Here is a 25,334-nt window from a genome sequence, read left to right on the forward strand (position 1 = left end):
TGCCTGCTCTGCGCTAAGCTACCAGAGGGTGATCACAGGTTCACTTTGGTGTGTAACTTAATTGCCCTAACTAGAGTGATGGGATCTGCCTGGCTTAGGTGCATACCCTAGCCAACCACAAACCCCATTTCTAACAAGGGTCAAGATTGATTTGCATATAGCTGGCTCCAAACTAAGGTGACATGGTGTGCAAAATAACTATGGATTAGGATGCGACCACAAGTAAATACCAGTGACTGAGATCAATTCAAGCATTCCATCCATCACTTTTTTGTATACCTTGTTTGTCACCCTAAGTGGGACGGGTATGTCCAGATGTGAGTCCCGTGCTCACTGTGTCAATGGAACCAAGCTGTACCTGACTGATGAGCCCATAACTAGGGTGAAACCGGTCTTGGGTTGATTGTGTTCTGGTTCAGGGAGGACCTGGATTGGCAGTTTGGGCTGGAATGTTCTGATTGGAGCAGGGTCAAGACTGATTTGCATATAGTAGGGTCCAACCTGAGGTAATATGATGTTTAAAATAATGATGGTTTGGGATGTGGCCTGAGTAATTACCAGTGGCTGAGATTAATTTAAGCATTCCATCCTGCACTTGTTTGTATACTTTACACCCCTCTACATTTTGCGTGGTCTCGCTGTCTGGATTAACCAGAGTCTGAAAAGGGAAGTGGCTGTTATTGATTCTGGTAGTTCTGCATTTTTAGTCCTGCTCATCACAGACAAATTGAGCACTTTTCATTTTAATTTGATTCATTTTTATCAAAATGATTTTTTAAATTCTGTCTGTGCTCATTTTACCCAATTGTTTGCTTTTGTCACACATTTGAAGTCCTGCAGGGTGGGATCTATGCCTCAGCCTAACTATATAGTTAGGCAGGTATATAGCAGCACATGATCTTGTTGACCTTGTTGATATGTTTTGCGGAGATGGCCTTTGCTAGCCTCTTTTAGAAGACATGGTCAGGTCTCATCATTGATTATATTTTTGTAACGAGTATTCTTTTACCTTGGTTTTCACAAGCTGCTGTTTTAGAGACAGAATGGACGGATCATAACACTCTTGAAGTAGGACATCTTCCAGTGCATAGGACTAATCGCCCTGTTTAGACAATCCCTGTCACTCAGTATTCTAATAAGAGCCCTAGGCTTGTTTGGCACTTGAAGGAACTGGGGGTCACATTTGCCACACTTTTGAAGACTCACATATGGTAATTTTGGAACTGTTAGGCGGATGTAAGTGGGGATGTTATGTTAGCCCACTTTGACATTTTAAGTCGGGCATTAGGCACTTATTGCTGAAGCCTATCTGGTGTGAGCAAGAGTGCCCCCCCCTGGTTTGTTAGTCACTGCCCAGCGTCCGACCGTAGGTTAAGGAGGGTTCTTGAAGCTAGCCCAAAAGATCCAATCAAGATCTGTGACAGCCCAGAAATTGTATAAAAGCACTCTGAAGTCTAGGAAAGATGCATTGAATAGAAGGGACTGGGAACTCTCGGAAAGCACTGCACTTTCAAAGAGTAGTAAATATTTCTGGGATACAGGGAAGAAGAGCAGGCAAAGGGGCGGTCCAGCAAACTGCCTTCTAAATGGGTTTCATATTTTAGTGCTATTAATCAATCACCTGGAGGCAGAGGAGAATCTAGGGGAACTACTTGTCTGTGACTCTAACGGAAGTGGTTGATGGCATTAGGTAAAGCCCAGGTGGCAAAGCCCCAGGGATGCATGGGGTCCCTATGGATCTCATAAAGTGTAATACAGGTCTGTGGGGCCCTTTGCTCACAAACGTATTTAACAATTCATTGTGTAATAAGATTTCAATCAATCAATCAATCAGTGACACTTATAGAGCGCGCTACATACCCGTAGGGTCTCAAGGCGCTGGGGAGGGGTGGTGCCGCTACTGCTCGAACAGCCAGGTCTTCAGCTTCTTCCTGAAGGAGAGGTGGTCTTGGGTCAGGCGCAGGTCGGACGGGAGGGAGTTCCAGGTCTTGGCGGCCAGGTTCACATTCATAGGCCTTATCCACTATTGTATCTATCTTTAAAAATGGGATTGCATGTCATCAAAATGTTATCGGTCCATTTCCCTCATCAATAGTCCTGTTAAGATAATTGTAAGGGTGATTTTCAAACGTCTTACATTTGTGGCAAAAGATAACAGCATTTTATGTCCACATCAAATTGTTTTTTGCCTAGGGCTGGGCACAGTGGAACAGTGTTTGAATTTTAATCTGAGTGTTGGCAAGTATACCATCGCAAATCGTTGCCCACTTTACCTGACCTTTATGGATCTTTCAACAGCATTTGATTGTGTTAACTGGATTAAACTTTGGCTAATGTTACTGGATTTAGGGGTAGAGATGGCACTTGTGAATTTCTGCATGGCCTATATGAAAATACAGTTGCAAAAGTTGGTTTTGGCCCAGCTGAGGAAATGTCTGGTGCTTTTCCCCTAACCCAATGGGTGCGTCAAGGTTGTATCCAGACTCCGCTGCTCTTTATTATTTATATCAAAATTACTGATTAATGCTATTAGGGACATCCTGAAGATTGCTTTCTTGCCACTTCCTGTGTTATTATACGCAGACGATGCAGTACTTATGGCAAGGACCTCGAGATCTTTTTGCACTCTAATGAAGTCTTTCATATCCTTTATGAGCAGTCTAGATCTGGTGACACATTTTGGCAAATCACATATCATGGTGTGTGGGTCAGGAAGGAAAAATGTATCCAAACCAACAGTAAGTGGTCAATCTCTTGGCAGGTCGTCATCTTCAGCTATCTAAGGGTCATTTTTGGCTCTGCGGGTTCTTGGCAACCACAGATTAGTTGCTCATGATTGAAACTTAGATGGATGGTCAGCCTGACCATTATCTAATTTACCTCAGACTGAAGGGAGGGGGACTATTTTCCACTTCATGAACATATACAACACTCCGTGTTTATCTGCAGCTTTGTATAGTGCTGGGGTTTGGGGTTATTACAACATTATTTCTGCACAGACTTCATCACATCTTCAGACAGTTTCTCCATCTCCCTCCCTCTAGCTCTCAATTTATAATTAATTCCTAGCTAAGCCAACAGTACGTATCTGACAAAGCTAAGTTTGCCCCACTTTCAATTTGTCCTAGTGTATTGGATAATGCCAAGGCCAGCTCTAACCGGGACACTATTACTGTGTTACACTGAATAAGGGCCTTCCAATTCCCTGGTTGGGCTACATTTTCAAAGCCTTAGATGCACTGAGCCTGCCTGTTATGTTTAATGCTCCCTCTAACCTAAAGAAAGGTTGACAAATTGAAGGTTCAGCTATGTTTTTCAGACTTTTGCCAATTACAGAGATTGTGTAATGAATTGCGTAAAAACTCTGTAATCGATTATTTTGTGTTTTTAGCACCAGCTGAACCTGTGTTGTATTTAACTTTAGATCTTACTCGATGGGAGTGGTCTCTTCTTTTCCGTTTTAGGGATGGCACAGTGTGGTGGCTTCCGTATTTTCCAGAGACTTGCTGTTCCCCGAAAAATTTTGTTTCAGGCTGCCCATGAAAAGGTTCATCAGATCAAACATTGATGCACTTTGTTATCTTGCAAAATGTATAATCCCTTTTTTTGCTTTTTCTCAAGCCAATACTAGAACTTCTAGGTCATTGGAAGTGCAGAGAAGCATTTTGCACCTTCAGGTTTTAAGCAGCCTCTATATTTATGTTTGTGTTTGTTCCTTTCTTAAAGCAGCTGTGAAGTGCAGAATATCATTGGAGGGCTAAGTTTTCTGCATGAAGTCAGGTTCCTGGCCACAAAAGTGCATTAATTTGTGCTCATCACAGCAATCACAGGCACCATCATTGCTGAACTCTTAGCAGAAACTTTATTTCCGTAGGGTGTTTCTGCCATGGGATCCAGAGCAGTAGAATATTGTGTGTTGTGGTTATTGTTTTTATGTGGTTTACATGATCTGGCTCATGATGAATTAGATATTTGTGAGAATGTAGTTGTGGCTGGATCTGTTTGAATCATCCCACTCATATTCGCCTATGTTGAATGCACTTTACTGTTGGCTGTATTTTATTTACACTGCTTTGACCACCGTGCTGCTCCACAGGATGTATTCTGTGTTTCTCTTGTATGTTTTACATTTTTTATGTATCTTTTATGGCTTCTTTCTGCTGAATAAAGTATTTATTGATTGATTGATCGATTGACTATTTGCAAGCTTCCCCCATCACCTTTTGTGTATTCTCTGTAAGAACCTAAATATATAGAGCGTATACCCAGATGTGGCCCCTTTGCTGTCTGTGCTGCAGCATTCAAGTTATACTTCACTCACAAGGTCTAACAAGCTCAAAAAGGATTCAAGATTGATTGTCTTTCCTTCTGTAGGGGCCTCACCCGGCAGTTTTGGAAGGACAGCTCTCATAAGGAGCAGGTTGAATACTATTTTGAGCCAAAGCGGGCACAGCACAGACCACAAAATGCTCTATATGTGTGAAAAAGGTTGCTTTAATGAAGACAGGTGCACCTCACAACATTAATCTTGTACTTTGCCTTACAAAACTAAACCTCTCTATACATTTGTTCAGCTACCTTGCCTCCTCCCCCCACCCCTAAGGTTTCCCCATTTTTCCTTTTCTTGCAACGATTTTAAAAAAACTACTCAGTCATTAACTGTTGAGCTTTAACCCTGTAACCTCTTACATACTTCTAAAAACATCTACCTAACTAATCATCTCCTATCTTAACTTCCCCCTTATTGCCTGCTCTAGGAGTGACATTGGTCTCAACCATAAATGTAACCTGTAAACATGTAAAAACTAATTACCAAATGCCACTCAGAAAAGTCCCTGCCTGACTGTGACCCTTCTGACCCCCCCAATCTGGGCCAGTAAGGATACCTCTTATATCCAAAGACCTACCTAGGACCTCGTTTATCTGTTAGAGGCACAGCTCAATCCGAAAGCGTGACAAGTGCACCCCATCATCGCTGAAGAAATAAACTGCAGCATACTGCAGCATACCACAGCTCGGGATGCTCAGCTCTCTCAAAACCTTCCTTCGCACAAAATAGTCTCATATCCCTGTTGATTTTTCTCCTGGCTTTGTATATTGCAGCGGGTCTTTCTGCCCCCCCCCCCCTCCTCCAATGTCTCCTAGGAATGAACTCCATCCAGATTATATAACATCCTGACCACTGCTGCTTAATCTGTAGAAGGTCCCTTTTCATCTGTTTCAGTAATGCCAGCCATTTGCAAACTACAAGGTCATTTTCCTCAAGGTGCACAATCAAAACATCTGGACAAATCCTACCTCTAATTAAAGTGTTCAAACCGGAAATCAGCTCATGCCACCGCATGCTCCCTTCCAATGCCAATAAATATTAAATAAAGACATGTCCAAACCAAGGTTCAAACCTTTCCCCTTTATCTTTTCATGGGATTCAGCCCATTTAACAAAAGAATGACCAACTATCCAGATGGACACCTCCGCCTTAGCTAGCCCCGCCACTGCACCTGAATAGACACATGCGTAAGTACATGCAAAAACTGTGCATCACAGATCCCTGTCTCTCCCAACTTAATGTATGTTTTAAAATGATCTAAAGTCCAACGCCCCAAGCACATGATCCTGTCCTTCTCCCAGCGCTGCTTCGCTGCATCCGTTGCTACTCCAATCCAAAAGGAGTGAGTTCCAAATTGACCTGGGGCTTCCCCTAAAACAACAAAGCTCTCTGCATCACCCACAGCAGCAGCGCCACAGTAACCTCGTGTCCTGAAACCCTGCAAACCCCCCCCCCCAGAGCCTGGCACTGCAAACCCTCTCAATGTACAACCCCACCGGACATGTCTCCAAGTCACCAGTGGCCCCCATCACTATCCACTTCCCTGCTCCCCTTTGGTCTGTCTTCGATTGTTTGAGCTTCACTGCAATCACCCCTTCCCGCATGTCCACTTTGCCCCATCCTATCCCTGGCACCCCTTTCATTTCCAGCAGCTACGAAACCCTAAAAGCACCAAAATACAGCCAAGACATTAAGGAAGAGAACTATATTTTCTCCTCCGTATTCCTGCAAATCCTCGGGATGACCTCTAACAAGCATAACATCAAAGCCTTGGAAACCAGTCTCCTAACTTAAGGCTTAGCCCCTTTCTCTCTAGCCCAGCCCTCTAGAATACGCCTGCCTAGCTCGCCCAACGAGTGGGCATACCATCACCAGAGCTTCCTCATGAAAGCCTTCCGTGTTAATTTGCCTGCAATTGTGACCTTTGACAGTCATCTGTCAATCATCGACAAAATACATTGCACATCTTCTTCCCTTGCCCACGTCTTTCCTCTTCTGAGCCCCCGTCTATGAATTACAGCCAAGACTGTTTATATGCCCTCCTAGTGGAGACAGACAATGACCCTACCCCCAATTGCAGCATCCTTTGTCTCCTATGGACCACCTCTCCGCCGGCACTGGTATCTTGCAGTTGTCTGCCTCTGTGTCCAGACCATGGAAACTCTCCCACTGTGAACAAGACAATGTGTCCGCAATGTCATTGTCCACCCGTGGCCCATGTCTGGTTTGAAGCAAAATATCTTCTTTCAAACAACTGAGTATGAACACTCTCATCAGCTTAAGTACTTGTGTATCCCTAGCAGACTGCTTATTCACCACTTGTACTACTGCCATGTTGTCCACCCTCAATAGAACATTCCTGTGTGCCAAGGCTTGTGCCCACACTGTTACTGCTACCACTAGGGGATATAACTCCAAAAAGGTGATGCTCCTGTCCCCATTCTTCCGATGTCGTGGCCACTCTTCAGCGCACCATCGGCTCTGCCAATACAGCCCAAAACTACAAGTTCCTGCCACATCTGAGTATATGTGCACATCCGATTCTCTCTCTTTGGGTGTCAACATTGGAATGCCGTGGAAACCTTCTAAAAATGTGTGCCACATCCGTAAATCTACTTTCGTTCCCACAGACAGCCGCATATGATGGTGTGGCATCGTAAGGCGAGCCAATGACCTGCCCAAGCTTCTGCAATAAGGCCTTCCTGTCCGTACTACTCTACATGCAAAGTGAACATGTCCTAGCAGCACCTGTCCCTCCCTAAGTTTCACTTTTTGTCTGGCCAGCATGTTGTCAATAAGTATCATCATATGTAATTTTTTCTCCATTGGTAGGCGTGCCTCCATCGCCACTGAGTCCAACTCAATGCCCAGAAATGACAACCCCATACTTGAACCTTGTGTCTTCTCTGGTGCCAGGGGTAACCCCAGTAGCCCCATGAGCTCTTGGAAACTTGTCAGCTGTTGTTGACAGTCCATTGAACTGGGTCAGCCCACCAGGAAAAAGTCGTCAAGGTAGTTTGGCACCGGCACTTTACCTGTCTGCCACGAGAACACCCATTCCAAGAAAGAACTGAAATGCTCATATAGGGCACAGGATATGAAACAGTCCATAGGCATCGCTTTGTCCACAAAAATGTGTCCGTCAAACTATATACCTAACAACTGGAAGTCATCCGGGTGCACAGGCAGTAAATGAAACGCAGACTTTGTCACATTTAGCCATCTGAGCCCCTTTTACTACGCTCTATACCAATCCCTTGGCTACATCCACTGATGAATATGAAACGGACGTCAAGTCCTCTGATATGAAATCATTAACTGAAGACCCCTTCAGGCCATGAAAGGTGCTGTATCAATCTAAATTGTCCCAGTTCTTTCTTGGGTACCACCCCAATTGGCAAAATTATCAAATCTGTAATAGGCAAATCTGTAAATGGGCCCTCCATATGCCCCTCTTCAACTTCTTTAAACAATTTGTCCTGCACAATTGCCTTGTGGGCATTAACTGATCTCAGGTTGTCTGCCCAACTGAAGGACCACAACTGGAGGACCGTGGCCACTCATACCCGAGCCTGAACCCTTCTTGAAAACCACGGCTCAATAATGTGGCATCTTCCCGGCAGGGATAATATGCCAGCCAGCATTCTAAGCATTCTTGTTTAATGGGTGTATGAGCCTTTCCCCATGGAGCCTTGCGCTCCTCTCCCCCACTCCCTGCCATCTGTTGTCCCTGATGCCCGTGAAATGACCCACTGTGCTGGAAACCCTGGCTAAACTGCTGCCCTTGCCCATTGTATCCTGCCCCAAAGCATTGCACCAAAGGGTGCCTACCTGCACTCTTTGAGCACTCGTGTCTAAATTGACAGTATTTCCCCACGCAGGATCCCTTATTAAATGCAACCAGGCCCCTTGCGCACCACCAGGGTTTTTTGCTGTATATCCCCCCCTCGAGTGGGGTGGTTCTGAAAGGGGCGGTATACTAACGATAGTCCGCTGGCCGTATAAGTGGTTTTCCTGAACTTAAATGCCCCCATCGTTGGTTGGTAGAGGACCCCACTTTGCCTCCGGATCTCACACCTGCCTGGCCCTAAACTTCTCATCGTAATGGGACCAAGCGTAACCCCCATATGTCAACTTCCCCCTTCTGATCATGTCCCTGTATTCAAAACGGGAGATGCACCTCGCTAGGTATTTTTTGCAATATACGCTCACAAATATCAGAAAAGCTGCCATCCAATTCTCAATTGTCATGGGCACCTTAGGCATCTTAGACAACTCCAGCTCTTCCTCTTTCAAACTCTTTCACCCTTAAGTCTCTGTGTAGCAACTTTAGCATTTATACGTACTCCCCTTTTGGAAATCTTTTCTTTAGTTGTCAACATATGATGTGCTCCCAGTGGTGTCGTCACCCCCATGTATGGCAGCTTCTTGAGTTTTATCTCATGGCTCTCCTTTACCATGTCTCCCTGTACCCCGTCACTGTCCTTCCCTGCAGTCATCTCCTCCTTTCTTGTCGCTGTCTCCCATCCTTCATCCTGACGCTCCCCTTTTCCTCGTATCCCCTTCCAACTTTTGTGCTTCAGTGCACACCCCTGTATCCTTTACGAACAAACCTTTCAGCAGGCGTAACTCCCCCTCAGCATCACCTCTGTACACATCTGTCCCCACTGAATCATTGACCTTGGGAAATTTTAGCTGACCACACCTTTTCTGCCCTTACCTGGAGTCAAGGTGAACATCGCAATGGATCCAGCTGCCTAACCAGTGTTGCAGGTGGTCGGACCACACTGTCCTGGGCTGGAAGCTCTCCTTTCTTGGAAGCCTATAACCCACTAGACACATTTTTAATGTGGCCAGCCCCATCCTTCCTGGGCTCCCTCCTTGTTCTCAGTGATCTCCCCCTCCTCAATACTATCTTTATCATAATTCAAGTGCGTAGCTGCATCTCACTGCCCTTGCCACCTGTCATCCTGTGAACCTGTGCCTCTGCCCTTTCCTGCCTACTACGGATTTTGTCCTCTGGATCCAACCCCGGGTACCACTGGGCCATAAACTGCCCCTCAGCCCCACTCAGGGGCTCTTGCCCTGTCTCTCCTGCCGCTGCCACTGAGGCTGCATCGACCCAACAGGGCTGTCGTACCAATGAGGTCACCTCCGACCAATGTTTGTGTGTATCCTGTCTTTCCCGTGACATGTACTGGCTGGCCGCCTTTGACCATGCCATCTCTTCTTGGTAACGCAGAGCCGCTTGTGACTCACCCAAGTCCGTTACCTCCTGTGCCTGTTGATCCTGCAAAGAAAAAGTAAGGTCTGGCAAGCTGTGGTTATTGACCCTGCCTACTCCTGCTATACCTAGACACCACTGTCAATAACCTTCCCGCCCCACTTCTGGGCCGTCCCAACCTGTCCCCTCACAGCTTGCGCGCACCTCCAAATCTGGCTCTCTCACCTGTTTCCGCCCTGCTGAGTGGCCCCCTGCTGGAGCCCCCAGGCACGTATACAACCTGGCAGGTGGTATACTCCCCACCCCTAACCCCTCCCCGGGGCCCCCCTCCTGTTCCTCCCCTTCACTCCACTCCAGCATGGCAGCCACTATAGTGGATGCAGAGCCCGCTCCTGCAACTCCTCCCTGCCCTCCACACCTCCTCCTTTCCCCCCTTGCCTCCCCAGGGCCTGTGACTGTCCCTCCCATACCCATCCCTCCTCATCTGACCAACGCGACCTGAGCCCCTATGGGGCCCTTTCCAACCAACACCCCAGGTCTAATGATGCTGGAGGTCCCCACCTTGGCCCCCTACGCTCACCCCTGTTGGCAGGCCTCACCTCCCCTACCCTCTCTTTGCCCACAAGGCCCATGTTTCCCTTCCTGCCCTTACAAACCATGGTGCTTTCCTTTTTTCCCTCCTTGCACCCTTTTCTCCACCCCCTTTCGGCCCCCACCCTCCTTCTCTCGGCCTGCTCCCCCTTCGGAAGCTTCTCCTCCAGGGCCATGTCATTGACCTCCTCCCTGCCTTGGTGCCCAGCCTATCCCCACCACCCTTGACCTTTTTAAGCCCCCTTCCCTCACCCACCATTGCACTTGACATATTCTTTTGGGCCCCCCTTAGCATCTGTGTGCAACGCGTGGCCTCACTGGCAGCTATGACCTCATCACTGGCCCCCATGCCCACCTCGCCTGCTCCCTCAATAAACTAGAGCGCAGGGCACTGTACGGTGCCCTGCTTCCTTCCTTTTGATCCTGTTACGGGTGCCGCAACTTCCCTCTGTGACAGGTCGCACCTACCGGCATCGCTGCTGTAGAACCTCAGAGTTGCGGTGGTGAACAGGCCCTTACCGCCACAGCCACCCCTCCTGCTGCTCACTAGCTGGCCACGCCTCCTGCGCTGCCAGCACCACGAGATCATGTGCGGTGCCTCTGCGAGCAGGCACATGGCTTTGGTTACGCGTGGATCACTAGGCATCAGGTAGGAACGCACTACCAAACCTCAAAATGTTTTCCTACACTGAAAAACCCCAGCACCCAGACGGGCTGCTGTGTCACCTTACAAAAATGGTGACACAGCATACATAATGCCCAACGAGCCCAACTGAGCTCTGGGCCACACCATGGCCCGAAAAACCCGGGGGTGCAATCCTCCCTGTTGGTCGGCTACCCCCCCAAAAGCCCCATAGCATCAGGCGAATCTCTGTCTATAGTGGCATTGTGGGTGAAATGCTGCTCAGAGTGATTACCAGTGATTTCGATTATTTGCAAGCATTTCTCCAATCAGCCTTATGAATGTTCTAACGTAAAATCTCTCATTTATAGCTAAATGTTAAAGAGACAACTGTCAAAAACAATCTCATTCGCCAAGCACACGGTTCCCCCACATATTTGGAAGTGGGGAAGGGCTTACTTTCCAACATGGAACCACAGTCAACTCTTCCATCAGATACTTCTTGAACTGTGCTTGGCCACAGCCTTATAATTTGATAGAAGGCACACAGTATTTTGGACAGGCCTTCCAATGCCATGGTCTGATTTGAAAGCACTGTTTTTGCATTTTCGCTTTTCTTGCATGGAGGTGTGCAACTGTATAAATACTGATAGATACAGTTTTTAAAAAGTTAGAAAAACACTGACCAAAAACCACTGGATTTCTTAACTTATAATGCTGAAAACGATGATTATGCAATTTGAAACTTGAAATATAATTCTACAATGCCAGCTTTCAATCAGATGATGCAGTCCAGTTCTGGCAGCATAACAAATGTACATGATATTAACATGTAATGTATTGACTCAGGTAATGCTTGTTTGCATTAATATGTGATTTCATTCATTATTAATTGTGTAAATGCGGCATACATTTGTTTGATGGCATTGTGCTTCTGTGGAAGCCAAATGCTTTCTACAGTAATATACATAATAAACAATGAAGGAAATAAGGTTTTGGGTGTGGCAAGAAAAGCAAGACTACTATTCACAGTTTCATGCTGATCAACAATGCAAAAAAGTGTTGTACTAAATCCCCCAAATCCATCTATTAGTAATTTCACTTTTAAACATGAATCCTTAGTACAGCAACTCAGGAAAGAACAAATGAATGAGCAGAGCAAATTCAAAATTTTATGATTTCGTGAATTTTACATGTGCTTTTATTGTCTCTAGGTACACCATTTGACCCGGAATTCTGCATGAGCCGCTCACTTTCCAACATCATTAGCTCAATTGTTTTTGGGAACCGATTTCATTATGAAGATGAAGACTTTGAGCTAGTGGTCCGTTGTGTCCAGAACAGTTTCCAGATAATGAGCAGCACCTGGGGCATGGTGAGTGTGGGAATTAAGAGCTTGCTAATTATTTTTGTTCCGTGAAAATATTCTTTAAATGATTTGAGCTTGGTAAAGAAGGCTCACATTGTTGTCATAGGTTCACTAAATACGTACTCATGGTCATTTGAAGGTGTTACTTGTAGAATCATTGTCTGTCATGCACATGGGAGCTAATGAAAAAGATCTAAGGGCCCGATTACGAGTTTGGTGCCGCTCTGCTGGCGCAGCTTCGCTGCGCGATACCTGTGCATGGACTGCCGGTCATATTACGAGTTGTAAAAGTACAGCTTGTAATATAGTTGCCAATCTTTTGACCTTTCCCATGGCGATGCCTTGGAAACAGGCATCTTATAAGCATAACTTCCCATTGGGACAAGGTAGAAAGATGGAGTTTAGCATGCCTGAACTCAGAATATAAAAATGCATATTTCAGTAAAGATGATTTTTATGTTCTGTGTTTGAAAATACCAGTTTAAGAAAGTAGGTATTTTCTTGTTTAGCCATCCTGTGTGCCACTCCTGGGTTGTGGAACGACTGTCTGGCTTTGGAGTGACACGGGCTGGGGATGTGCATTCTCTTCAGACAGCCACTGGGGGGGTCGAGGCTGAATAGACCTGGACCGCATTTCGAGTGGTGGGAGATTTCCTTGCACCTGAATGGTCATGGTCTGCCTTGGAAAATGCTGTCTCCAACTCCTGACAGGAAGCTGGGCCAGTGAGAACCAAACTGGTTTTGACTGAGCACAGACACTCTGTGCCCAAGATAACAAAGAGTAACTAAGTATATATATTGTTGCCCAGACCCCTGAACTTTAGAACTCTTTTGGACTCCTTCCAAGAAGAAGAGCTGGAGAAGCTTTCAGTTGGAACTACCACTTTGCTGTGTGCTTTGCTGTGTTGGCCTGAAGTAGCTGTTTCTATCTTGGGCAGAGAAAGGACTGGACTGAACTTTCTGCAACTTATTTGTTTGATTTTCTCCAAGGGCTTGAGTTAGGGCTTGCCCCCTGTTCAAGAAGTTTCAGGATCAGCATAACCTTCAACTTCATCTGCTACCAGCACTGGGAAATATGTGTTATGTGCTGCAACAGAAGAAAAAGCAACCAGATGCCGTCATTGATGCCGCATTTGACTCCATGTGCTAAAGGCACCACAGAGGGCACCACCCTGCGCACCGCAACCCTGGTCTCACCGACAACATGGTTTGAAGTCGTCTCGCAGCCGCTGCTTGCACAGCTACCTATGGGCACCGCACTTCGCACCGCACTACATACCGCTGCACTTCACGATGCCGCCCTGGTATCCCCGACATAGCCACTCCACGCTGACATTGATGCCGCTGCTTGAACCGTAGTTCGAGGGCACTGCTCATAAGTCACACGATGCACCGCCTTCATCCCACACCGCAGCCTTGGCCTATCAACGCCAGCACCATTGACTCCAGTTCGTCAGCCAACATCAACGCTTCAGCAATGACGACGACACTACTTGCACCATGACCTGCCAGCACCGTGACGAGCACCACATCACTTTGCACCGCAGCCCTGGTCTCACTGATGCTGGTGGACGACTGGACGATTGTCACTGAGCGGCTGCCTGCACTGAGACCTGAGGGCACCGCACGCTGCACTGCTGCACTTTGCACCGCAGGCCTGACGAAGGCACTCCCGACTTCAACCGCGAGGAGTTCAATCTGCAACGCGTATGACTTCAATGGCCTGATGCCTCCTGCACCGACCTCTGGAACCGCACTTCAGAGCTTACTGAGAGGTCGCCGACGCCCTACATTTCTAAAGGTATTATTTTGCTGCTCTTCCTGACACAGTAACTGGCCTGCGACGCTTCGGTCAGCCAGAACTGTTTGGATTTGTTTTCACGATGCTGTGATATCCCTGGACAGAGCTATCAACTTCAAGGAACTGTCTTTCAAGCCTATTTTGGATCATTAAGATTTCTGAGAACTGTATGGTGGATGTTTTATTGTTTTGGTCTTGTTTTCATAGATAAAATATTGGTTATTTTTCTAAAACTGGTGGGGTGTCCTTTTGTAGTGTCTTCACTGTATTACTGCTTATATGTGCAAATGCTTTAGACACCGCCTCTGGGATAAGCCGGACTACTTGTGCCAAGCTACCAAGGGAGTGAGCAAGAGTTATTTCAGTAGTGTATGCCCCTTATCCTGACTAGAAGGAAGGGTCCCTATTTGGACAAAGGTGCAAACGAATGGCAACTAGAGCCCCCCATTTCTAAAGCTAAGCATTTTTCATGTTTAATGCAGCCCCTCAGCAAACTTTTTTATTTTTGATAAACAAACTCAAAACAGAAGTTTGTTTTTGAAAAAAAAATGGCCCTGGAACCATGGGAGATTTCTCGTAGGGTGTTAGGACTAAGGTAGTACAACTTTGCTAAGAAAACGCCATGGGGCATATTTACAGGGATTTAACGCCACCGTAGCATCATTTTTTTGATGCTATGACAGCTTTTTTTTTTATTGCCATATATACACATTGCCATAAAGTCCCGTTAGCAACATTTTCACAGAGTTATCGACAATTTTTCACAGCGTCACTTCAGTTAGCGTGACTTACTAAAAATGCAATGCAAGATAAGCGCCCCGCAAGTACTCTTAGCAGCATTTTGTTACTGCTAGGGATTAGCTGGTCTTAAAGTTGATGCTAACACAGTTGTAGAAAAGTAGAACAGTCACAATTCATCCATGGCAACCTCAACAATGCCATGGATCTTCTTCTATTGCGCCTAGGAGTACCAAGGAGACCACCACCACTGAGGCAGCTCCGGAGAAGGGAGCAGGTCTGCCTTCACAGGATCACCCTTATTCACCTCTGGCAAGAGGAGGTCTTAGCCCATTACAGACTAAAGAGGAAGTCCATTGTACCTCGTGAACCAGATTGCACCCTGCGCTTCACCAACATCCCTCCACAGACCAAGCTGCTTGTTGTCCTCCACATGCTGGCCTCAGGAACTTTTCAACCTACCACCACCAGAGTGGCAGGAGTATCACAGGCATCCTTTTCCCAGTTCCTCCTCATTGTCCTGGATGTCATTATCAGCCTGATGCCATAGTACCTCGACGTTCCTAGCACTGGGCATGAACAACTCGACAACAAGCAAGGCTTTTGTCATTGCCGGATTTCCACATGCGTTGGCGAAATGGACAGCACCCATTTGCAACTTGTGCCTCCTGCTGAAAGTGCACACATTCACAGAAACAGGAAACACACCTACTCCATGAATGTGCAGGCTATTGTCGACCATCTTGGTATTTTCCTCAATGTTGTCACAAAGTACCCTGGCTGTGTGCATGATTCCTGCATCTTCCGCCAATCTGTCATCAGCCAGCGGTGTCAGAATGGGAATTGACTGCTTGTTGGTAAGTACAACTCTAATAAACAAAACACTACAAGGCATTCAGTCATGTAGGTGAACAATGTCAAATCGCTCATGTTTTGAAATACACTGTGCACACTTTGTTGCTGTCGCAACTTTTATCTTCAAACATATAATGAAAAAGAACAACATATAGTTAATGATTCTTACCAAGGTAGTAGCCAGGAAATTAATAACCACCCACTTTGAGCCTCAAGGAACAAAATAAATATCCTTCTAAAGTGATTGAACCTAACACTTACCTTTCAAGTACCCGTGGTCTTAGCTACCCTCAGTGCAGTGCTTGAGAATGATGCATATTGCAGCTGTAAATTTTAAGATATTTGCAAAATTGCACATTTAACAATATTAACTTATTACTTTCATTCTTACCTATTTTCACTCTATCTTTTTTCCGACCTTCTATCTATGCCCTCCATTTCCATTCTCATCATTACATTTTTTCATCTCCCTTTACTATTGTCCATTCTTTTTACATTTATGTGTACACATTTTTAGCTGTATACCTTTCTCTTTATTCCTGTTTATTTTTCTTTGCCGCTTGCCATCTTTACATTCTTCTCTTCTTGTTTTGTCCTTTTTTTAAATAACCCTCCAGTCCTTCTTCTCATCTTTCCTTACCTTTTGTTTTCCTTCCACTCATTACATCTTTCTTTACCTTCTTTCCTTCGCTTGCCCTTCCATGCATCACTCAGTTCTATGTTAAAATTTCTGTCTACTTCCATAGCTAATCACAATTATTTTTTTCTGTTCTTATCATTTTTTCCTAACCTTTTTTTCAAGCTTAATTCTTTTCTTCCCTCTCCCTCCTTTTTGTATTCCATTTCCTATGATTTATGTGTACTTATGTTCCATCCTCCTTCCTGTTTGCTTTCCTCCTTTACCCATTTGCAGTCTGCTTTCCTTCCATCCTCCTTTTTCACTGCCTTTGCGTCTAACTTAATTTTTCCATTCAGTTTAAATAAAGCCTCTTTCTTTTGTCACTGTTTCAAGCTCCTTTGACGCACAGTTATAGCCTGGTATTCAATGTTTCTACTGTTGAAAAGTTTCTCATTCTGACTTCCAATGACATTTCAGCCACAGATGAATTTAAGAAGGGCTGTAAAGAAAATAAGTCCCAAGCTCCCCTGCTCAATCCGGTATAGCTGGTTCTTCCCAATGCCCTTCAGTTGGACCTGTTGACACTCTCTAAACCAGTGTGGCCCACATAAACCAGACTAATGGGATGAGGGACTGTCTTCTATCATTATGCTATGGTGGAGGACATTGCCATTTCCTAACTACCTGGTAATGTGAAAAGGTTCTGCAGAATATTGCAAGGCCCAAGCTCCTTGAGACCCTCACGGGTGAGTAGCACGTTCTACAAATGTTCTGATTGATTGATTGATTGACCAATAGGAATCAAGAACGGCAGGCCACTACAAAGGACATCACACAGTTTGCAAATGACAATATTATATACCATGGACAAATTGCTACCCCTTCCCAGTCAACAATAATTTAAACCACACCTGATTATGCACATCCAATGTAGAGGGACCATGTGACTGTGTGCAAGTGGTGTGCCTCCCTACAGAATCACAACTAGAGATACAGAAGTATAGGGCTCATTCTCATCTACATTATGATTAGTACCAGTAATCTTTATCACACAGTGTAAGAGGGAGAACCACAGATTTCATGAGAATGTTTTTGAAATCTGCACTACACAACCTAATGTCATCTCCAGACACCAAGATGACAAACGTGCACAATGGTGTAATGGTGTTACTCTGTTAGCCAAATACATAATTTTGTCATTAATTGAACATATAACAACATAATGTATATTGTGCATTTCAAAGAAAAACAGAATCCACTCGTTCACTTTGCATTCAGGTTAGATCAGCCTTTTACACAATCAGCAATGTACAGTGGCAGAAAAAATATAATGAGGAACCATGTGCACATCCAGATATTGTCTAAGACATTCATGTAACAACACATTGTAATGATCAGTTACAACTGGACATTGAGAAACCAAAGCATCCCCTGTGTAAACTCTGTGCCCCACAAGTCATTCCCATGGGCAAGAGGAGAGATGACATCACACACTTCTATGAGATTGCAAAACAAATACATACAGTAGTACTGCAATAGTTACTCACAGCAATGCAGCATTACATTACACATCAAAGACACATATCCCATACTATTTGCACAACATGTAAAGAATTGCTGTGACTGAATCACCAGCTCTCATCCAAGGGCGCATATTGTGCAGCAAGGTGCTCCCTCATGCCCACACCACATTTCCTATAACAGCTAACAATAACATCTTCAAGGGCATATCGTGAGTGTAATAGAGGAAATCTGCACAGTTACTGCCAGCGCATTACACAATGAATGGATACCAAATACTGTCAAAGATATGGCCTACACAGGCCTCAAGTTGTCTTGCATTGTAGTGTACACAGTATACGTGTTCAATGGTTCTGTGCAACCTCATAACACATTTACTGACTTCTGTATAGTGTCCCCTGCAGTGGACACTGTGCACCAACATGTGTCAATAAATATTGCCCAGGGTCACATACATTCCCTTTCATGTCCATGCCTAATACATTGAAACATGTAGATCCTGCAAAAACATAATTACCAATTTCGCGGCATATCATCAAGGGCAATGTCGCCGCTTTCGCTGCACTTTTTGCCGCTAAAGCGGCGATATTTTTATCGCCCTATCAGCAAGCTGTCGCTAACAGCTGTTAGCGACAGTGTTGTGATCTCTGTAGAAAGACACCTGGAGGCAGGAGGTATTCTTAAGCCATCTTTATTCAGTCTCCAGTTCAGGTTACATCTGTCTCTACTCCAGCCAGCCTAGTGTGGTACCAGCCCCACCAGGAGCAGCCTCCCTAGCTGCTCAGCCCATCTTCAACTGCCAACACTCATCCACTCAGACACCCAGGCATTCCATGCATCACAGGCACACCAACATTCTATGACCAACTCACGCTCTGGCTGAGCAGCTAGTGGCAGCAGGGCTGGACTACATGTTATTCAATTAAGTAGGATATAACATTATCCCTTTTTCTTCAACGAAAACAAACATGCAAGTGATAAAACATCAAGGAAGAACTATCCACAAGAAAAAAGAATAATGGTACAAGTCCCACGGATGCAAACATAAAAGAAAAACATCGCAGGAGAAAGAACCATTATACAAAGAACGGATAAGATGAATACATTTGATAAACAATATCTCCCATCCCTCCCTTAAAGAAATAAAAAACATTTTGAAGCAAGAATAACATTACCCGAAATACATTTGAAGCATTTTGCATTAAACACTGTGACGTAATGCACTACAACGGAAATGGTAAAAGACCCCACACAACCAATGCCCAAAGTCATAACCTAGAGTAGCACTAAAAAATAGCATACCCTACTACTACAATCCCAAAAGAAAGGAAACTAAACATGTATATGGGTCGTCACCCATAGAAACTCCCGTGAAAGGACGTACAATAGTACTGCGCGCAACTACAACCCCACCCTGTGTGAGGGTTAACCATAAAAAGATGTACATTAGTACTGCGCGCAACTATCTATGGACTAAACCATAACCCTACCCTGTGTGAGGGTTAACCTAGGTACTCCAAACCCCTTATAGAGGTTACATACCCCCATATGGGAGTAACACACAAAACTAAACACAGGGTAATTACCCAAAACCTTCCCTCGTGTATGGGAACAATGTGATGACCACCCACAGGAAAACAATCACTGTAAAATGAAGACCCATCCTCAAACTATACACCTGTGGCATCACAACTTTTTCCTCTTGTCACAATACTAACAATTAAAGCCATTCCGTTAACTGTAAAACAGTAGTACATTGTGCCGCTCACCGGTGAGCGATATCTCACCCGAGTTGTGACAGGTCTGGACTTTCCCTGCAAAGAACTACACCCTCAAACTAGAACGCTCCGACATACATGAAACGGAGGACTAATCTCTGAGGTAGTCCAGACAGCGACATAATGACTTGTTACAACACTGTATACATGCATACAAGTAAATAGTAATACCCCACACTGTAGCCTAAATTACTTGAGCATGTATTCTTTTCCGAAAAACAAAATACTACAAATTCCTCACACAGACTCTAAAGAGTCTTCTCTGAATACAGTCTTGCAGAGCTTCTCGTACCTCTTGTCCTTTGTACTCAGAACATGCCAAAGTCACAACTGGAAGCCGCCACCCGTCTCATTAATTTACCAAACCTTACCTCCACATACGATACCAAGGCAAGGCACAACGGGATCTAATGTAGCACTTATGCAGACCGCTTGCATAACGAAGTAACATACGGTGTTACGAGTCTCCGGCGTCCAGAGGTGCACCTGACAAAACACTTGACAAATGAAGAAAGAGAGAAAAGTAGCGCGTTGTCACTGGCCCTCATGCCGACTTGCAGAAAACTTTATTGAAGAGCAACACAAACACCGTGGTTGGCGAGCAAACCAAAAGGGCAGCCAAGAACGATATTTGGCTATACACCACCACCAACCCTAAGATGGCGGCACGTTTTTTTTACGTTGCGCCGGGTGGCTCCCAGCACGACAGTGCATTATGATCTTGGAGGCAGCAGGGCAGCACAAAGACAAACGTCACCCGGAATCCATGGAGAAATGAAGGAAACCAAAGAGGAGGTAAAGCTGCGCGCGGACAGGAGACAGCACGCGCGATGTTTTTCAAACCGCTAGACAGCGGTTGAACTGTCCAAATGAATGCGCTACACAAGGATAAAAATAAATATATATCACCCTTAAGATGTCGAATCACCACCTTTTATCCTTCCACTTAGTAAACAGCGTCGTCGCAGGGCAGTGTGCACACTCCATTATCCCCCCCAACTGTGCACCAACTGCAAGACGCTGCCAAACCTGTGGCTGCAAACTCCTGTGCAAGACACGATAAGAATGGATCTCCACTCCAATGCAGACGGGGACAAAGTTCAACAAACCTAAAGTGCCCCAAGACACCGATTGAAAGTACTGTCAGGCATCAAACATTGACCACTTGTTCTACTGCTGCAAGAAGATAGTTGTGACATAGAACCTTTTAATTAAAGTCACTGTGGTCATTAGAAACACTGGCAGTGTGAATCCAACCTCCAAAGAAAATTCTCCATCTGTGCAGCCACTGCACACTGTACATTCATACATCTTGATTCAAAATCCCAAATTGACTTTTAATGTCTTCCATCTTCATGACTAAAAATCCCAAATTGACTTCTTCATCTCCTTTGTGGCTGGAACACCAAAAGCGGCTGTAGTTGAACTACTCCTCCAACTCACTGTAATCCTTTAAGTGATAAACGTTGTGGCTGGAACACCAGATGCGGCTGTAGCTTAGCTACTCCTCCAACTCACTATAATCCTTTATGTGGCAAACTTTGTGGCTGGAACACCAGATGCGGCTGTAGCTTAGCTACTCCTCCAACTCACTTTATTCCTTTAAATGGCTGTGTTATTCCCAGGCTGTAGTGTCCTTTTGTGATGACACTTCTCTGTGGGCTGTCCATTGGAAAGGACACTGGTGGGGCTGGCGCTGGCTTCCCTGGGAATTCTTTCTTTCTTTATAGATGTAGTAGCTTGTAGGATCTCTTGGTTTCTCCTTGTTTCCTTTGTAGTTCCTTTGTTTCAGTGGTTCACCAAGAGTCTCTAGGGTTCAAGTCCGCTCGTCGCCAAAATAAAGGTTGTGATCTGTGTAGAAAGACACCTGGAGGCAGGAGGTATTCTTAAGCCATCTTTATTCAGTCTCCAGTTCAGGTTACATCTGTCTCTACTCCAGCCAGCCTAGTGTGGTACCAGCCCCACCAGGAGCAGCCTCCCTAGCTGCTCAGCCCATCTTCAACTGCCAACACTCATCCACTCAGACACCCAGGCATTCCATGCATCACAGGCACACCAACATTCTATGACCAACTCACGCTCTGGCTGAGCAGCTAGTGGCAGCAGGGCTGGACTACATGTTATTCAATTAAGTAGGATATAACAGACAGTTTACTGGCAATAGCACCCCTTGTCAGCACGCCTCCCATCGCATCGCTAATGAGATGCAAAGGAGGCTCTCTTGGGAAATTATCGCTAACCCAGCTTCGTCATATTGACAAGGAGGATTAGCGATATTTAAAGTCACGTTAAGTATGCCTTAACGCAGGAATTTAACGTCTATTAAATTCCTGACTAAGGCATACCTAACATGGGGGGTGGATTGAGAGGCTAAGACCACAGGCCCTATCATCTAGGATATCGCCGTTTTCCACCATGGAAAATGGCGATATGCCCACTATCTCTGGAATTTTAATCGCCTCGGTGATGCACGTTGTTGATAACGCGCTAACCGGGTGATAAATTCCAGAGATAGCTGGCGATAAATATGTAAGCGCTAAGCGCGCTTTGCGATATTTATCGCCGGACCTTGATAATATGCCCCTTAGTGCCGGACGGAAGTAACTCCTATAGCTACTGTCATGTATAATGTACTGTAAGGATGAGGATTCACCATTTTAAGTGGTACCCATATATCCAAAAGGTGCAACATGTTAGACAATTGTCTCAGAAATCTTTAATTACACATTGACATTGGGAAATAATCACACCCTACAAGGCATTGGCAGTTTGCTGATTCTCAGCTAATGGATGTATCACAGGGGACAACGCGAAAGGCTCTGTAGTAATGTGTAAGCTATTAGCAATTGGCAAATGTATGTATTAGATGCTGTTTAAGGGCATGTACTAGACCATGTGCAAGGTGAATGTAGAAAGCTGGAAACTGGATACAATGCTGACTAATGTACTTCTCAACCACATCATGATTGTAGGCCAATGTACCTCTTTTTGCATTTTCTTTTTAGCTGAGCAAGGTTATGCACTCATGCCATGGGTGATGACACCGATGAAAAATCCTTAGACTCAGCCACAGAGGGACTACAATGTTGCACTTGGCCGCACCTTGTCCATAGTTGAAAGGACTTTTAGCATCCTAAAATCCCATTTTAGCTGCCTGAACATATCTGGTGGGAGACTGTTATACTCACCACCCCGGTATGCAAAATTATTCTTGTTTGTTGCATACTACACAACATATGTATCCGGTCTAATGCACCTTTGCCCAACGACAATGTGGATCTGGAAAATCTTGAGGATGGAGGGGAAGAAAATGAGGACCAGAGGCAACCTGCAAATACAGCAGCAGCAACCCGGAGAAGGGATGGAACCATCAATAATTTCTTCACAGAATGACACATTAATTTAATGTTTACCTATAAATATGGACTAATTAATTTCATGGTTATGTATAAAAAATAAACAATAACTCAACCAACAACTTGTAAGCTTTGTTAATCATATTTGAAGATTACAATTCTGGCACACTGTAGTTGATCTCCTTAAGTCTGCCACACAGACCAATCACGTAGCAGAGTATATGACACCACCTATGACATGACCTAGCATCATTAAATATGTAGTGCATGTCAACTACAAACTGCAGATGGAGCACCATTGAGAAATACTGTGTTTGCTTGGTGCGCTTTGCCCAATGTAGCACCAGGTCCATCATTCATTTGAGTGTAGGAGTCAAGATATCTGGCTTCCGGTGTATAGATGTATCTGGGGGCAGACTGCACTTCTCACTGCCAATGGTGTGTGAAATCATCTTGGTGTGCTGCATTTCACTGAAAGTATGTGTGCCAAATAAGTTTATAACACAATGGGAACAATGCGTGGATGTCCTATGCCCACCACCATAAATGTGCCATGAGAAGCATATTTGACAACAGGCGCTATCCTCATACCATCACACTAACTGTGTGTCTCAATCCACATGCAAGTCTCATGAGTAGAGTCCGTCAGGGATCCCAACAAGTATGGCCAATACATGCAAGATGACATACAACTTTTTATACCCTCAAAGGCTAGTACAATGTGGTCAGAAATTTCAAAAGTATAATGGTACCAAAATGAAGTGGCATCACCTAGCTCGGAAATGCGGCACAATCAATGGAAACATTGATAGGTTGATGGATGTAAACTAGGTATTTGTTAGCACTACACTTGTCAACATATCTACATTTTTCCAAGCCTAGTTGAACACAAAAAAAGAGCATGCACTCCTGGGAAATGGTCATGTCACATAGTGTCGTCTGTCACCGGAAACTGCCCAACACTCATGAACACACATAATATAACATAAATATCAAATAGGTGTCATATCATCCTATGCTACCATCTCCTAACACATTCATGAACATATGGGCCCAAGACCATAGTGGGACATGGAGAATTTTGGCTCCATCATGCGGGACATATATTTCACTATGTAAAAAGAGATGCATATTGTGTCAAAATACTTTGGCCCACATTTACTAGAGGATACCGCCAACTGAATGTCAATTTTCCTGATGTTCTAATGGCGAACCCACCTTCTACTGATTTTCAAAGTGGTGCCAAGCCACGAAATGTGACTGAATGTTGCATTGGAATTGGGGCACATGTAAATGCTCCACTTAGGGTGAAAGCTGTTTGCAAAGGGTGTTGCAGTGGGGCTTCTGCTGCAACATACTTAGCCTCATAATGCGGCCCCAGATTTAGTTAGCTGAGGATATGCCAAAATATGTAATGACTCTGAAAAGGAGCCTTCAGAAGGGTGATACGAGTATAACTCATTGCATTGTCATCTTAGTTTGCTCTTCAAATGTGTGATGCATGCTGCTGCACACTTTGAAGAAACAGCATAATCCCATTCAGAACTGTCAGGGGTAACTATGATGAAAAGACTGAAGCTTGTGCTGTACAAAAATTGGTAGCACAGCACTTTGTCTTCTCTTAACATACAAGGATGAGGCATATTTACCATAATTATGGTGCAACCATGTACGTGCCCTTGCTCTGATGCCAACCAATCCGGGCAGTTCCAGAGCAGGCACATTTGCGCCATGTTGCAAGGGTGACTGCGCTGCATGGTTTACTTTTTGTGCATGAAGGAACACCTTACAGTACAGAAAATAATATAAAAAGGGGAATTGACTCAAGCATGACTGCTGCAGAATGCAGCACACAGGGAATAAGCTGAAACGCATGAGTACTGTTTACATGTCTCCTAGTCTAGCCTGTTTAACGGTGCATTTTTAGAGTTGTCAAAGTTGACAGAGCCACAGATGTATGAATATGGTGCAACATCAAAAGTTTTGGATGTTGTGGTAGAACGTCCAACACAACATCAATTTCACACCCCTTTACTGTAGCGGACTGCTGTGGTAAGGCAAATATGGACACTGTGGCAAGAATTCACTTTAAGGGGCTTTGCCCCACCCTGTAAATATGGGGATGTTTTTAACACCACCAAAGCAAAAAGAAAACTGACGTTCCATTGGTGTTTGTGCCTAGTATGCATGCTCCAAAGCTTTAGCACAAGTAGTAAATGCTTGGTTGACACATATGTGTGTCGCAACCCCATGACAGTGTTACACACCTTACTGAAATGGTGTAAGTACTTGCCACATATATAGTGACACATACAACATATGGAAAACAGTATGACTTGTACAATTGCATGCATTGCCAATCGCACATTGTGAAGTATGGCGCAGCATGAATCTGTGAAGGTTTGCATGTTGACAGCCTAGACACATTTTTAACCAAAGACATCTGACCAAGGAAAGTCACAAACACGACGTGTCACATTCCATAACCATAGACTGTTATCAGGCATGCAACAGCTAAACAAATGGTACA

General features: G+C 44.8%; 1 protein-coding gene across 5 annotated transcripts in view; it reads left to right on the top strand.

Moving 5' to 3' along the window:
• The window catches only part of LOC146798109 (cytochrome P450 2F3-like), a 767,041-nt gene that overhangs the window by 543,810 nt on the left and 197,897 nt on the right, over positions 1 to 25,334 (top strand). For all 5 annotated transcript variants that reach the window (XM_085625324.1, XM_085625321.1, XM_085625322.1 and 2 more), the window contains one exon: positions 11,982 to 12,142. In XM_085625324.1, coding sequence (XP_085481450.1) covers positions 11,982 to 12,142 — 161 coding nt within the window. The remainder of the gene's footprint in view (positions 1 to 11,981; positions 12,143 to 25,334) is intronic.

This window comes from Triturus cristatus, chromosome 9 (genome assembly GCF_964204655.1).
Source record: "Triturus cristatus chromosome 9, aTriCri1.1, whole genome shotgun sequence".
NCBI lineage: Eukaryota > Metazoa > Chordata > Amphibia > Caudata > Salamandridae > Triturus > Triturus cristatus.